The sequence below is a fragment of the Cynoglossus semilaevis genome, chromosome 12 (assembly GCF_000523025.1).
Source record: "Cynoglossus semilaevis isolate Cse_v1.0 chromosome 12, Cse_v1.0, whole genome shotgun sequence".
Lineage (NCBI taxonomy): Eukaryota > Metazoa > Chordata > Actinopteri > Pleuronectiformes > Cynoglossidae > Cynoglossus > Cynoglossus semilaevis.
In genome coordinates, this window is record NC_024318.1 from 4,976,874 (window position 1) to 4,993,403 (window position 16,530).

At 42.9% G+C, this 16,530-nt stretch overlaps 1 protein-coding gene across 1 annotated transcript in view; it reads right to left on the reverse strand.

Annotated features, from left to right (window-relative positions):
* The window catches only part of LOC103387092 (sprouty-related, EVH1 domain-containing protein 2), a 20,321-nt gene extending 5,309 nt beyond the window's left edge, over positions 1-15,012 (reverse strand). The window contains exons 1-4 of the mRNA XM_008321599.3: positions 14,302-15,012; positions 2,376-2,568; positions 2,106-2,274; positions 1,808-1,872 (exon numbers count right to left, since the gene is read on the reverse strand). Coding sequence (XP_008319821.1) covers positions 1,808-1,872; positions 2,106-2,274; positions 2,376-2,568; positions 14,302-14,327 — 453 coding nt within the window. The 5' untranslated portion in view covers positions 14,328-15,012. The remainder of the gene's footprint in view (positions 1-1,807; positions 1,873-2,105; positions 2,275-2,375; positions 2,569-14,301) is intronic.
* Between the last annotated feature and the right edge of the window lie 1,518 nt (positions 15,013-16,530).

The following is a 16,530-nucleotide window of genomic DNA, read 5'->3' on the forward strand; positions in this document are numbered from 1 at the left end:
ACACCACAGGCTGTAAATCTGCTGCAGTATTTCCCCACGTCCACAGGAAAACTCTGACACTTCAGCAAACTTTAACTTCATTAAAACCTCGTCGACTTTTCCCTCCGTTTCATTCAACGCTTCTGTTACAGGTTGGTTCAACATCTGGCCCCGTGGACCGTTTCTGGGCCCAGGACTTTCCTCATTAGTTTTTTAATACCCAGCTCCGGGGCAGGATTATTATCAAGATCCTTTTCTGAAATGCGTTGACGGAAACGTTGCAAAAATATTATAGCCAACTTCTAAACCACCTACGGACAAAAGTTCAGTCGTGTTTTAATCAATATTTATCTTTTTTACAATTTAAATTCATTTTCTTAAGTCACATTTTTTATGTTTATTATGTTTTTTTTAAATTGCTTGCCAACCTTAGTTGTTTAAGCAAATTCTTCCTTCTTTTTTTGGTGCCAAACTTTTGCTAATCCTTCTGATATTTAATCAGTTTTGTTATTTTTAGTTTTTGTGACAACAACGTTCTTGTAACTGTAACGGTGGAGAAACGTTCACCAGATCCTGACCCGGTGGGATCTGGTGCTGCTGCCGAAAACGGACCTCGTGAAAAGTGTGAACAGATGTGAATGAGACTGAAACACTTTTGGTTTTTATCAACAAAACAACAAAACTCTGTTTTTGTTCCTTTGAGGAATTTTCTTTTGTTTTTGTTGAATCAAAAACTGAAACGTTAAGATTTCAGTGACGACACAGACGACTCACCCTCCCCCTCCCTGCCCCCCCACTCCTTGGTGTGTTTGTGTGCGTCTCTGTTGTGGCGCTTCACTCCCAGCAGAGCTCCTATTAGTCTTGGCTCTCACAGACAGCTCCAGTCAAAGATGAACCATGAGACACTTCCTCTCATAAATCAGCACTGAGCTGGGAAACAGCTGCTGGTTTGGTGGCAGCTCCGCTCTTTTCCTCCACTGGGAGGGTGTGTGTGTGTGTTTGTGTGTGTTTGTGTGTGGGGTGGAGGTGAGGAGGGACGGGGGGGTCACCAGGAGAGAGAGAGAGAGAGGGGAGGTGGTGGTGGAATACAGGAAGTGACCTTGTGGCCTTGCCTGCTGTTCCCGGTGTCAGGTTACAGGGTGGGGGATGGGGGTCCCTCCATGCTAATTTAAGGTGGACCAGACCCTGACACACCAACAACACACAGGAAGTCAGGAACGTGGACTGTACGTGGGAGAGACCCTGAGGTTGAATGTTGTCTGTTTTGACGGATGACTGTGGCGTTTGAGTCCAACCTGGGGTTCTCGGCCCCTGATGATGACGACTGCAGTCACTCGTCATGGGCAGAATTTTTAAATTTAATTTAATTCTATGCCGATGATTTTAAGTCAAAGTACTTTTTGTCCCTGCTGTGTTTTCTGTTCAGTTCTGGTTCTTTTGTTGACATGACATTTCAAATCTTAATTTTTCTTGCGTGATTTTTCTACAAAACCTGAAGCTAAAACCGTTCCTGTCCAGATCTGAGTCTCAGTATCTCCTTAGTTCTGACTCGATGTCCACCACGGACAAAGTACTAAGTAAGACCAAGTACTGCACCGGACAAACCATGAATACATGGCGTAACTACATGCTACAGATGGACCAAAGACGCCTCTGAGTTTCTGCGGAGACTGGTGATGATTTCCACAGACTACGATCAGGAAAAGTCACCGCTGTTCTTTTGACTTTTCCCTCATGAAAAGGTCACCAGTTCTGCACCTGGTTCCCTCGTTTCAACAATGTCCTCAGATGTGGTACTAAAGTGTGTGACTGGAGAAAAGGAGCTTACAGTGAAGACGTCGTCGTCGCCCAGCTCACTCTCGTTCTGGAGCGCCGTAGACGAGGTGGTGGAGCCTGTTGACAGGACAGCAACAAAAGCCCATGAAGATTTTTGGATGGAGACATTCAGCAGACTACTCTAAACCTGTACATGATCTACGGTCAGGACCTGGACGTCCGGTCGGGACCGGGTCATTCTGACAGTGGACATGGATCTGATCGATCCAGACTCTCTTCAGATAACAGATCTACAAACTGAACTTTCTGCCAGTTCTGTTCATGAAAAGTTGGACGGCAGCTCCACGTACCTTCAGCCAGATCCTCGATAGCTTTCCGCACGCCCCGGTCAAAGGCTCTGGCGTCCGCTGGACTCTGGAAGGACAGGCCGCACCTCCGGTCTTCCACTTTCCAGTGATGAAAGGTGGGAGTGGCTATGGTGTAGACCAGGTCCTTCCTCAGTGGACAGTCCAGGATCACCTGTTCGACACGGCCCACAGAGAAGAGAACTGTTATGGACCCGCCCCCTGATCCGGAAATCTTTAGTTAGAATTCACTCCTGCAGAGTCAGCGGTTTTTACCTGTTTGTCCCGGAGCCGTTCACCGCGGATGAGGAACTGGGAACTGCCAGAGGCTGGCACGGGCGCCAACTCTGGCGGCAGGAGGCGACACACTCCGACCCTGGTCAGAGCGCCGCCATCCTGGGCCAACCAGCCGCCACTGGAGTCGTCCCGTGTCATCACCACCGCTTTCACACGCACGATGTAGCTGTCACTGGATAAAAACACGGAGACAAAGAGAAGGATTCATTAGAGAAACTTCCAGAATCTGTCGGTTTTTATTATGACGGGAAAGTTAGCTTTTTTCAAAAATGAAAAAAGAGAAAAAGGAGAGTAAAACTTTCACCCACAAAAAATAAAAAAAATAAAACTTTCAGTATTGCTCCAACGTCTTGTTGAAGTAGGAAACGTCACCGACTCAAAATAACAAACCGCTGCGTCAACACTTTTTGAGGTTTTGTTTTGGTTTTTTTGAGCCGTGCTGCTGCTTCTTCCTGATTCTGAGACGACGTTTGTTAGACTGAAAAAACAAAAAACAGTTCCTGGTACTGTTTCTTGTGCCTGTTATGTGCTGTAAGGAGGCAGAAGGGGCTTCAGTCACCATTAGATTTTTTTATTGACCTTGTTGTAACTAAGCACCCCTCTCCCCCCAGTTATACTGCTGAATTAAAGGCACAGTCCTGAGATTTTTTTTTTAACAATGGGGTCCAGTCTGTGGGTGGGTTGAGAAATCAGCTGCAGTGAAAACCTCAGCTTCTCCAGCTCTACAGACCCACTGTGGATGTGTGAGTGTGTGTGAGTGTGTGTGTGTGAGTGTGTGTCAGAGGAGCTGATATCAGCGTGCGCTGTGGCTTCTTGGTGTGTTACCGTGCAGCCGTCTGACGTGTGAAGATGTGAAACCGTTCTGTCCATTCGTACAGAGAACAGAGCTGGATTCACACAGTGGCAGAATGTTTGAGGGCGTTTCAAGTCACGACTCTGCTGCCGCTCGCTGCGCTGAGGTGGGAGTCGTCGCACCGGGACGCACGAACACTACTTTAAAACAAATGTTGCTGTTTTTTTGTGTTGCCTAGAACAACAGGAGGAAATTACCACTGTGAAATGATGAAGTGAAGTTGGACGGTTTGGACGGTTTGGACGGTTTGAGAGCTCAGGAACTGATGCTCCAGGTGGAAATAGAATAAAATAGATGATGGTGATTGGCTGTCATGGAGTAAACTCCGTCACCAGGGTTTGATTTAACCAGATCAAACCTGACTAGGGAAGCAGACTAGATGTTTTTAACTGATAATGTTGTGGTTCTTGTGGAGGAAACGATCAATGATAATGAAGTTCTCCTTTTTTTAACTTCTGTCAAACTGCGACTGTGCCGTTAGCCTAAGTGTGATTAGCTCGGATTAGCTTGTGTTGGCTAACTTTAGTTTTTGTTTATATCTAAATCCAACGGTCCCCGTCCTTCTTTTAACGCTCTATTAAAATATTTTTCAAACGTTACGACAGAAATGACTGCATGATATGCTAATGCTAGCTGTTTTTAGCAATTATGCAAATGGCATGACATCCGGTGGAGGCTGTCGGTGTGAATGTCAACATTATTTGTCAACAACAATTTATTGACAACTAACTTAATACAATGACTGTGAACGTAGCATTTGTCTGACGAAATCAATGATTTGTTTTTACTTTTAATAGTTTATAAAAATCATGCTTTTACAAGTTTTATAAAATAAAAGAGCACATGGAGAAAAACTTCCCACTGGCAGTATTCAAGTACTCAGTACCACAAAAGTACTAACAACAGGGGACGGAACACGAGACGTTCTCAAGTATTAGCATGACAGAGGCAGACATCCTCACAGGCACACGGTGAATGGACGACAAAGACAGGATGTATCACACATATCAGTGTGTGTGTGTGTCAGGTGTGTGTGTGAAAAGAAAGAGGAACATTGAAAGACTAAATGGAGGGGAGGGGTGTGGGGGGGGCAAAGTGGGAGTGAATGAGAGAGGTGTTGTTGTATAATTAGCCTGCAGACAGTCAGATTTCAGATACACACACACACACATGCACACTCACAGAGTGAGAGGGAGAGTTAGGTAAAGTGTGTGTGTGTGTGTGTGTGTGTGTGAGAGAGAGAGAGAGAGAGAGAGGTGGTAAAACTAGTTCAACAGCTCCCACCCACACACATTCATAAAAGTGACTGAATAACAGAGTCAGTGAGCGGCCGACGGCAGAGCAGCAGTCAGAACACGACAGCAACCACAGGTTGACCCACCAGCTTTACGCTGTCTTATAAAAACACACACACACACATTTATAGAAATATATTTCTATATACACATACATATATATATTTGTACACGTCTCCGTGATCAATCTGTGATTAAAAAAAGCCGTGCAGATTTTTATTAGTGTCTTAAATAGAACAAAGGTTTGTTTCCAGAATACGCCTTCGGTCTGTGGAGCCAGACCATAATGGAAGGTGGTAAAAAGTCATTCAGGTTTTTCTTAGTCATGCGGGAACCTTGAAAGGCGAGAATTGAAATAATAGAGATTTTTAAATAGAACCGACCTTGTTTTTATTCTAGAAAACAGAAAACCTGGAGACGGCACGCTGGTCGTGCTCAAAGTTCAGAGTCGCTTAAAAAGTAGCCACGACACACCTACTGTACGTATTTGTAATGAAATATAACAATCTTGTAAAAGTTTAAATTGACTCACAATTTACTAAAACCTTGGCCTGTTTAGTTGAACACAAGGCTGATTTACTCACAGGAATTGAAGAAAGACAATCTTCTTCAACAGCTCTGATTTTTTTAAAAAGGTTTTTATAGCCATCTAGCAACTGTTCTGCCTGTCATTTATGCATTTATGAACAAAGAAAAATATTTTGCAAAATATACATAATAGTTTTGGGACCAGTTTAGTGAAATTGGATAATTTTAACCTTATTAATAACAGCACACCTTACGAAATCTCACAGCACAGTGTTTGGGCGTCAGGCTCCAGGCGAATGTGTACTTGCTTGAAATACTACTACTTACTTAAAATATTTGTATTTATATGTGTAGCTTTCGAATAGATTCATCTGTTTTGTTTCGAATTTTCATTCAAGAACTAAAGATTTGGCCCGATTTAATTTAAAGAGAAATAAACCCGACCAACAGGATTCATGTTCATCCACTAACACCCCCCCCAGCCCCCCCGTCGTCTCCCCGATGACTCACCGATGATATACCGTGTAAAATGAATAAATAATAGCACTCTTTTTTTCATTATATATATAAAAAAACAAACTTCACCCACGCAGCTAGTGTTCTCAGTGGTTCCACGTGATCGGAACACCTTTCAGACTGAAACCCACACATCCAGTCTGGCCACATACAGAAATAACAGCGAATCCTCTTCTATATCAGCGCCGGAGCTTGAAGACACACGATCCCCGCTATCAGCTCTCTCTGATGAACTTGTCACATTTCGCTCTGTCTTGTGACCCGCGCTCATCGTCTTGTCTGCCGACAGGCCCTGTAATCTGTGGCCCGGGGAGCACAGACGGCCACAACCAGCAGAGACGTGTTACTTTAATACACTGGGGAGGGACCGCATAGGCTGGCATAAATACACACACACACACACACACCAATATATACGAATATATACACACAGTATGTTTGGGAACTGTGAAACTAATTCTGTCCACACGAATGTCGCATGAGGTACCGATGCTGAAAAAAGGAGTGTGACGCCTGCTCTCAGAAAAGGTGGTTTAGACTCTATTTTTAATTCAAAAGCCCAATCATTACGTCCTAGACCTGTTCCTGTAAACACTGCGGTGGCTTTAAAACCGCAGCAGACCAGCAGTTTACAATTTCCATGTATTTGAGCCGTGGCGTGTTCTGGGTTACGTCCACGCTACAACCTTTAGTTTGGATTGTTAGAGTGTCATCTTCAGTTGTCTCCTACAGCGCCACCTCTGTCAGGGATCGGGAGGTTCTTCAGACAAACGACCATTCACACTCAAACGGAGTCAAACGGTGCAGACTGATAAAGCGAGAATCAAACTACTGATCTCTCCACTGTAAGGCAAGACCACAAACCACTGTGCACCATGAGACCCACTCCACTTTCACAGCAGATGTCACCCTTAGTCCATCCAGGCATAAACACAGTGACCCGTCCTTCACGAGATGAAGCCGAAGGGTTGGTACCATTTTTAAAAAACTCAACATAAATTCACAACCGGCCAAAAAAAACAAAACAAAAAAAAACTTTGATGCAAATTTAAAATAAAATTAAACTATATCTGAGCGTTAACCCAGAAATTAAAATAAATTTAAAAAAAAACAAAACAAAAAAACCCCCAAAAACTACATTTGAGCGTTATACCAAAACAAAAAAAACCCCAAAAACTACATTTGAGCGTTAGCCCAGAAATTAAAATAAATAAAACAAAAACAATTTTGTCTGCAAACACCTTGTGTTTCAGTTGGTTCCTCTTGACCTTTGACCCAAAAAGTTTGCAAATGCAACATATGCTATCTATTAGCACAGGCCACGACCATGAAAAAACAACAGAAATGAGCATTTAATTTAGTAAATAATTAATCCAAGGTAAAAAAAACCATCTCAACTGAACCAACCGTTATCTTCTACACCGAGTGCAGACTTATTAAAAACATGTTGTGCACCATGATCAGGAAATCATCACTGGGTGGAGTGCATACACACACACACACACACACACACACACTTGGATTTGCTGCCAAGAATCACTGCACAGTCGGTGAAGTTCTTTAGGACTGTCTAATTTGCATGTTAGAGCAGCTCTGTTGTCAACAATGATCGCGGTCACACCAGGAAACACTGTCAGACCATGAGACCTGGTTCACGCTCATCCTTTCATACTGCAATAAAGAAGCAGAGAAGTCTGGGAGGCAGCCAGATCTCAGGTCTGGAATCCGGCTCATGTGTGCAGATAAAGGTGAGGTTAGGGAAGGCAGGGAAGGGCAGCTCCCCCCCTCCCCCTCCGGTGGGTGATAAGGCCAGCGGTACTTCCTCTGATAAGGTACAAATGGCCACACCTTGGCGCGATCAGCAGAACCACATCCCTGCACACGGCCGGCCTTCAGTGTACAGTAGTCAGGAAGGGACTTCCTGTTGGTTTTAGATCTGACTAGTACTTCGTAGCACGTCTTTCGTCACATTCAAACAAAATTTCATAAAGCCTCACATCCTCTTATCAGAGGTGGAGGTGGTCAGGAGTTTAAACTGGTCACTGCGCAGCACGCTGTCCAGATAGATAGAACTTTATTAATCTTTCGGGAGTTCCCTTTGGGAAATTAGGGAAAAGTAATTCCTTCGAGCTGGAGGAATTATTTTTCTGTCTGACCTCAAAGCAGCTAACAAGTTTGCGTGGTTGAGGCGCCATGGAGGAGACCGTTTACGTCCTTCTTAAATATGCTAAAGTATTATTTACAAATACAGACGAAGGACTGTGAGGTTTGTTTGATGTTGTTTCCTGTCAGGAGTTCTTCAGCTGTTGGGCCTGTACCACGATGTTTACTCAGTTACTGAGGGACACGTATTTACTTGAGTATTCTTAGGAAGTTGTCTGTAAGTGTATTTTAATTTTTTTCAAGGAACATCATGAGGTGTGTGTGAATAGTGAGAGGCCACCTTAAATAATTTGTAAATCAAGAATCACAGAGGCATTAACAGATATGGTTCCTGTTACTGTCCTAAGCTAGCAGGTCTTAGCTTTCGCAGGTGACACCGATGACCTCACGGCATCACTGCAGTCTCGTTAATTAAGAATTAATATAACAATTCCAGATTAAATGTGAGAGCGCCGTCTGTGACTGTGACCTCAGTTTCGTTGACGCAGCTAATGCTTCCTGGGCCGTTCAGTCAGCTGTTAAAAACAAGTCAGACTTTGGGTTTCTGTCGAGAAAACGTGGCGTCCGTGTCCTGTAAGGTGAGACTAAAAATAAAACCAAACTTGCCACCAGTGCAAATAATAAAGTTCACCGAGTTCAAANCCCGCCCCCCCGCCTCCCTGGTTTTGGTGTGACAAGAGTAAAAGAAACAGTGGATGAAGTGAATGAATAACCCGAGCTATTATAATCTTGGTCATCCAGTCAGCTGATGAGCAGAAATTTGTTAAAAAAAAAAGGGAAACAGGCAAACAATCCGGGGCCATTGTTTGGTCTGCAGATATAAACAGCACAGGCCATTATATAAAGGCTGGAGATAACATCCATTGATGAGCTGCTCAGTAAAACACAGGAAACAGTGTGAACGACGATCTGTCCCACATGATGCTCTCAGTCTGTACGGGTGTGTGTTTGTGTATGAAAGGAAATGCAAAGTGAAAGAGAGGAAAAAATGCCAGAGGTCTGAGAGGAAGTTCACTTGTGGACACGCAGGATGTGGCAATAGTCTTCTTCTCTCTGTGTGTATTTGTATGTGTGTGTGTTCTGGAATGGTCACGTCTGTCCAGTTTGTGGCCGACGTCGAACTAGAAACATTCAGGTTTAATTTAAATTCTTGAATAATGAAGACAAAATTAAAACTCTGTAAAAAACAAACAATATTTCCTTTTGTTTCCACTACAAATGACCTGTAATTATCAACTTTGGTTTAATTATTTAATAACTACGGTGGAACCTGAGGCAGTCTCTGGATTCATGAATTAATAAATTAGTGTCAAAAAAGTCATTAAGTTCAAACAGCCATTAAAATTGGCCCATGCTCATCTTAATTAATACTATCACACACGTGTAGAGCAGCGTCGACGCCTGGAGAAACAACTAGTAAAACTCTGACTTCCTGTGAAACTGTAGTGGAAAAATGTCATAAATCGATGACAGAGTGACAGGGTCAGATGGAGTGTGTGTGTGGTCCAAAAGTAAAATAATCAATCGTTGGATTTGAGGTCATCAGAGTCGAGCAGTGACAGAACAGAGTGGGTCAGGTCAACGTAAAAGATAACCTGGATTACAGATTAGATTGTTTTCCCAAAGATGGATTAACAAAACCAATATCTATGTACAGATAAAAAAAAGGTATGTGAAAGATTTCAAGAAATGCTAAGTCCTAGATAAATATGATAATTGATAATTAGTCATAGGATACTGGCCAACTGATATTTTCAACTCAATATTAGCATAATTCTGTAATATCTGTAAGGATCGTTATCCATTACCTGACTTTCGTCAAATTTGCTGGAATCGTGTGCAGGGTCCTGAAATGTTAACCTCAGTTTTGGGGGCAAACGGCTCCATATATCGGTATCGATTGATATCGTAATCGGAAATTAAGTGTTTGGACAATATCAGCATATTGGATATCAGCAAAAAGCTAATATCGGACATGAAAACATTAGCAAAAACTGCCTAACTATTTTGACTCATTACTTTTTTTATAAGTATAAACTACTCAATCTGTATTTTTTGCGATTTTAATATTAAACATTTGACTTGTTTACTGGCTGAACATTAACTGATATGTTGATATGTATTTTGATAATTAGCCGTTAGCTTTTTCCTGAAACCCGACACCTGTCATCAGAATTGCCATGTTGCTCCTATCAGATGCTGCTAACTTAGATAAACGTGTGCGTGTGAGGAACACAACGGTCCAGCTGGAGGAACACGCAGACCTGCTGACTCCTCGCTGCGCTACGGGCCGAGTTGATGAGTGCTTTTTGTTCAGGGACAGATTACGTTTCGTTGCTACGTTGACCTTAGCTGAATGTCACCGGGCATCTCCTGTCCAATGCCGAGTGCACACATGCTGACCCTGCAGCAGCACTCACCAGATCGATACCTCCTCGGCTCATGTTTTGAATCAGGGTGTGTGTGTGTGTGGGTTGGTTGATGAATAGGTAATAAACGTCCTGAGAAGGACGGTGCAAATGAAGAATATCCTTCTGGACTGGACACGATGGCTACGTTACAGTTAATTTTAGGACATGTCCTCAACAAAGAAGACCCACAAACACAACATCTGTGTGTGTGTGTGAGAGAGAGAGACAGAGAGAGAGGGAGAGAGAATGACTGTGTCACTGAGCGGGTGAGGCTGTTGTTCAACAAATGTGTGGATGTCACGCAACCTCAAAAGTGAATTGATGACATGCAGCGAAACGCCAGCAAAGACAGAAGTTCAAGGAATGTCCTGAAAGAAATAAAGCATAAAATCACTCACAAGCAGAGTCTTCAGTTTTTTTGAGATGGGTCACAGGATGTACAGTGTGTTCAGCCATGTTCCTCTGCAGCAGTGCTGTTCTCTGCTCCTGTTTTCTCTCCCTATCTTCTGTAACTGATCTGAAAATGTCTGGCTGGAATCAGATGGCAGCGCTGCAACTGCCAGGGTTCAGGGCTGCACTTCAAACTCACAGATGTAGAAGCTGGATCTCAGACTTATTCCACTTGGTGCATGCTCAAAGCAAAAAAACAAATATCGCAGTGTATCGTATCGTTGCCCATGTATGGTGATATGTATGGTATTGCCAGATTCCTGCCAATACACACTCCTATTTAAAAAAATTCTAATTTATGGTGTATACTTCCATGGACTTTGCCATTGTTCTGTGACAAAAACATTCAATTTCAAGTGTGATTCCTGAGCACGTTGTCCATTTGTAGTTCGTATGTTTAGGACTTTTAAGTTTTCTGGAACCATCAGTCAAGAGTCTGCTTGAGCTGAGGTCGTTCCGTCAGTACTTTTGATACAGCGACAGTTTGGTACCATTCAGACTTTGGTTGTTACAGTTCACACGGACTTATCTGGACAGCAACTAGGGGTCAAGGCTTCAACGGTCCATTCAGATTATGTTCACTTCCTCTTTATCAGGGGCTTCATAGTGTTTTGGCACAGTTCATGATTTAAAAAAAAACCTTCCTGATGGAACTCCATGTGGAATTGGGAACTGGGTGAAAGTACCAAGAACTTCCTAGCACTGCACTGCTCACTTTTGTTAAATCAGAAAAAAAAAAGCAAAATAACGCCATTAAAAATTGTAATCTCCTTTCGGAAAAACGCTGCGTTTGCAAAGGACTGCATTAAGTAACGTTTCAGTTCAAGTATTGAATCCAACCATTGTTTGCGAAAATATTTGGAGGTTAAACTCTCAGACAGCCAGATGTGCAGAACGAACGAGGGCCAAAAAAACTGACTCACTAGGTCAAAAAATAACAGGGGAGCATCTTAAAAAAAACAGTTAACAGAACTCAAATAAAAGAATCCAATGGCAACAGACATAAAAAAAATAGCTGAATGTGGAAAAGGTGAAGCGTTAGAAGGGAGGCAGGTTCGTCTTATTGCTGTTAAGAATAGTGGTGGTGCTGGAGCGGGCGTGGATGTTGAGGCCCAATTTGGAAACTTGTGCCTCCGTGTTCATAATTCATAATGACTGGTCTGTGGAAAACCAGCCCCGTAATCAGAAAGTACAGTGTAACACGAGGGCACAGATACAAAGGTGAGACGTTTGTTTCCTGCCTCCCACAACAGGATTTAAAGAGAGATAAGAAAACCACAAGACACACCAGATAACCGCACACTCATTACTTCCGTTCACACAATTCTGGCCTTTGATGTAGAAATCCTACAAGAATTTAGCATGATTAAGTTATTAAAAATACAGTAAAAAAGTACAGTAAAATAGCTGTAAAATATGAATTTTAAAAGTGACCGTAACTGACGAGACCATGGCGACCAAACTGAACCATTATTCCACATGGTTCATATTTAAGAACTGTGAAAACAAACGTCCAATGATGGTAAAGAAAGTCCATATCAGAGTTCAAACTGCGGTGTCAACAACGGCTTTTCGCTAAACTGTAAAGATGTTTTAACTCGAACTACAAAATCACATGACGTACAATATTTCCTCCCTTTCTCGCTAAGTTCCCAACGCTAATGAGTTGTAGCAGGGGTAAATGTACTCAAGATAAAATTGAACTTGGATTGGTTGGTAGCTAAAACAGTTTATTTTGTATGAGAATTATTTTGGCAGTGGCCACGAATCACTAGAAAGTCCAGCTTTAGTCCGCACTTCGCAATCTACATGTGGCTTAGCCACATGTCCCATGCTAAAGTCCCATGCTAACTACCTCTTACACACATATCAACAAATCATGGGTTGCAGGAAGGGTGTAATGTTTATCAGTACTGGCTTGTGACTGGTGTTATCACACGCCTTAACCTATGAGTGCATTCAGGGCGGTCTCAAGACTGCTGTGGCATTCACAAAAACAGAAAAATGACAAAATAAAAAATAAAAAAGAGAAAAAAGTACCTAATGCTCTGAAGTAGACATTTTAATTTTAAAAATCAAGTTCAAAGTATGTAAGTAATACTTAAAAGTAGGTAAAACCTTAATGCCCAGACAATGGCAAATAGCTTTGGTTTCACATTAGATTTAATGAAATTTTATTTTTTCATATTAACGATCACTGTGTGAAGAGAATAACGGTGCGATTAATCACGATGTAAATAGTGTAATCGTAGCTAGCTTAGCTTTCCTCTATATTGTTGTAATGCACGCTATTTTAAAACTGCTCTAAGACTTCCATCTAAACTGTTTCTCCGTTTATTATGATTTTTTCTTTACAGCTGAAACAGTGATGGAGTCCGCAGCACAGCAGAGAACGGTCACTTCAGGCATGAATGGGGACGCGCTGAAGGTTAGAGGGCTTTTTATGAATGAGCCGGCGTCACGTCACCGCAGCACAAACATCCACCTCGGTGCCCTTCGGCTTCTGCACCGCCAGACACACCGATACATGGGACGCACAATTCTGTTTATTTACTCGTTTATTTTATTTTTTTACCATCATACTTTTAATAAAGCCACATAGAGACATACACGTAGCTAATGAAAATGGAGGGGGGCTATTTAAAAAACTGTACCGAGGAGTCATCTAAATAGTAGTCTGTAGACATGCCTGATATAATACATTTTATTTCACGACTGTTTGTTTTGGCTTTAAAAAGAGTAATTTAAAATTTGACTCGATATTAATCCGTATAACGTATTTGCGAAGCAATATTTACGATCTTTTTTGTTGCACTGCCGTGCAAATGTAGGCCCAGAAGAACTCGTTCGTAAGACCCGTGCGTAACGTATTTTAAACAAGAATATGTCATTTTTTAAAACGTCAAAGTATTCGTTTCCTTTTCTATACAGGTCGGTGCCTTCGTCTACAGTCGGTATTTTTTATGAATGGAGCGCGGCAGGCTATGCAAATGAGAGCGATTGAGAAAGAGATGGCGGATGAGGCATATCGGATATCTCATATCCTGTGAGGCTCTTCCTCCCCCCACACAATATTTAGCCAAACAACCAGGCCACAAATTGCCCCCACGAACTCCTCTCTCCTTCCACCCTTTCTGTTCGTCCCCGTGCTTTTATTCAGTGTGAATCTTCTATCTAACTAATTGTTTTAACCCCGATTGTGGACAAACAGGAGGTGCGAGAAACTGCCCTGGCTGTTTGTAAAAGGTGTAACTTCGGGGCGTGTTTGACTTTCAAGGCCCTGCTGCTGCTGCTGCTGCTGGAGCTTCGGATCCTTTCAGAAAATGTTTCCGATCCACCCACGCTTATTCCCCTCCCCCTCCTTCGCTACCTCCCCACCCTCTACCTCCTCCTCCTCTCCATTCTCTCTTCTCAAGACTGTTCTAACACCACCACCACCGGGTGGGGGTCAGAAGAAAAGCCCTCTCACCAGACACTGTCAATGCATGCAAGCATGCAGGCACCGGGGCCTTCAGCCACCACAGAATCACTCAGTGACCAACATAAATAAAAACAAACATGTGGGGAATACGGGGAGTGTAAAGGCAGCCGAGAGGCCCCCAGATCATCTGCAACTTGTAGACAGTCTGTAGGGAGAGGATGTGGAGAAGGGAGAGAAAAAGAGAGAAAAAGAGAGGAACGGTACTCACTCGTTTGGGTGTGTTTCTTCTATCATTTTCTCGTTTCACCTCAGGTAATGTACCACGGCGGTTGCATTCTTCTTTTCGCTCGTCATTCTTTCGCCGCCGCGACTTCGTCTCCGATTCCGCATAAAAATACCCCCTCTGCGCCTTTTGTGCGTCTGTGTCGGCTCTGTGTCTCTGTGGCTTTGCCTTCGTCTGGCTCTGCCTCCTTTCCCCTTCACTGTTGCACCCGTCTTCTTCCTCGTCCTCTCTGTCCCTTGTCCTTTAGAAAGACTCCGTTTATTCTTCCTGGATAGCGAACGTTTTTTACTCCTTCAAGCCTCGCCTTCTGACTTTAACAGTCCATCGCCTCCGGTGTGGCTAAACGTAGCTTCCACAAGACGATCGAGCAGCCGAATCCAGCTCTTCTCTTCTCTCACCCCCCCTCCTCTCCCTTCCCTACCCTCCACAAACACGCACACGGACACACACACACTCACTCACTCGCTCGCGCTCTCTCTCTCTTTCTCTCTCTCACACACACTCGGGTTTAAAGTCCTACAGGCGCATGGTCCTCCGCCGACGCCAAAGACGACTCCGGTTCCAGTCGTGCGTAAAAAGCGCGTCGGGTCGCTCGCTGTTTCCGTGGGGTGGCCCCGCTAGAGCCCCATCTCTGTCTTCTCCATGTTGGATTGCAGGCAGGCGAGCAGCTCCAACGACGCCGGGGGAGGGAGGGAGGGAGGCAGGCATGAGGAGGTGGTGGTGGGGGGGGAGGAGGAGGAGGGTGCAGGGCGGAAGCGGTGACGTCGGTTTAAATTTTGGTGAAGGGCCCACGGTGGCTGTGAGCCATGAGGGGGCCTTGATAAATGACATCCTTTTATTTCAAATCAAATAATAAAAACAACCCCTTGTGCATCTTTGATAATGACATCTTTACAATAAAACTGTAAACCATTAAAGCTGTAAAATGCATAGGTGCGAATCGTCGAGGGTGGACACACGATGATTACTTCAGAAATATCTCCTTTGCTTTGTGCTATCGTGACACCTGCATAAACACCAACATTGCTCTAGTGGTTTCATTTGTTCTGCATAGAAGGTTGCGAAACATCCGTGAAGAGGCGGCCATATTATTACAAACTGTGGATTATGCATGTAAAGCGGAAACGGACGGTGTAGCTGTGGACAAACTACTTCCCACTAGGAAGTAAAAATTCTTATCTCCCTGATGAGTTTGGGAAAGTTTGTGCAGCAGCTCTCCGTTTGTTAACACCCCGAGGTCAGGATTCTAAATGCCCCATCAGGGGGCATTGCTGTAAGTGGACCAAGGTTGCTACATCCATGTCACTATAGTACTTGTTGATTGGCTGAGAGGATGGACCCTTTGTTTCAATAGACAACAGAAAGGAAACTACTTGCACCAAACAGAAAATACAAAAGTTCTATCTATTTCTTTATTACCTTGTAACAATAGTTTTTCTTTTCTATCTGTTCACTACTTCGGGACTAATGTTTACACATCCGTCAGTTAAGTACTGTTTAGTTAAGTACTGTTTTGTATACTGTCTAGTGGTTTGACAATGTGTACTTTTTTGCTTTATCTAGCCTTTAGCTGTTTTATTTAAACAATGTTTATGTTTTGTTACTTAGGTTTTAACTACCGTGTGGTTAATCTGTCTTGACATTAAACATGGCCTTTGTGGAAAATTTCCATCAGTGCACGACATTGGCCGTATTAGGTTGTTTTTTTTAAGTGACTAATAATAATAACATCTTCAATGGTTTTAGTTTCGAAAACTCCACCACTAAAGTTGGCAAAAAAGAACGATAAGAGGATTTGGGGATAATCGTCTTTGTCTCTTAGATCTTTATTCAATCCTTTATGATCTTTATGTAAATCCTCTTGTTTAAAAGTGAATTACGGTGCAGATTAAACACTTTAACAATCGTTGATCACTCGTGCAGACAAATCGGACTTGTTTCATTGATCAAATAGTTTTTCTGCTATTGCTATATTGGATTTTACTTGCACTGTAAGTCAGGAGCAAGGGAAAAATAGTAAACTTTGGTACTGTAGCGCCCTCGGGTGGCAGTGACAACATCCTGCATCTCAGGAGTCGAAATTGTGTCCAATAAAAAGTGCATAAAGTTTTAAAAATATATTTTTAAAATAATTAATAAAGCATGTAGCGATTAAATAAAACTGTTACAATAGCTATTATCTAAAATAAAAATAAAAAGCGTCCCGATTAAATA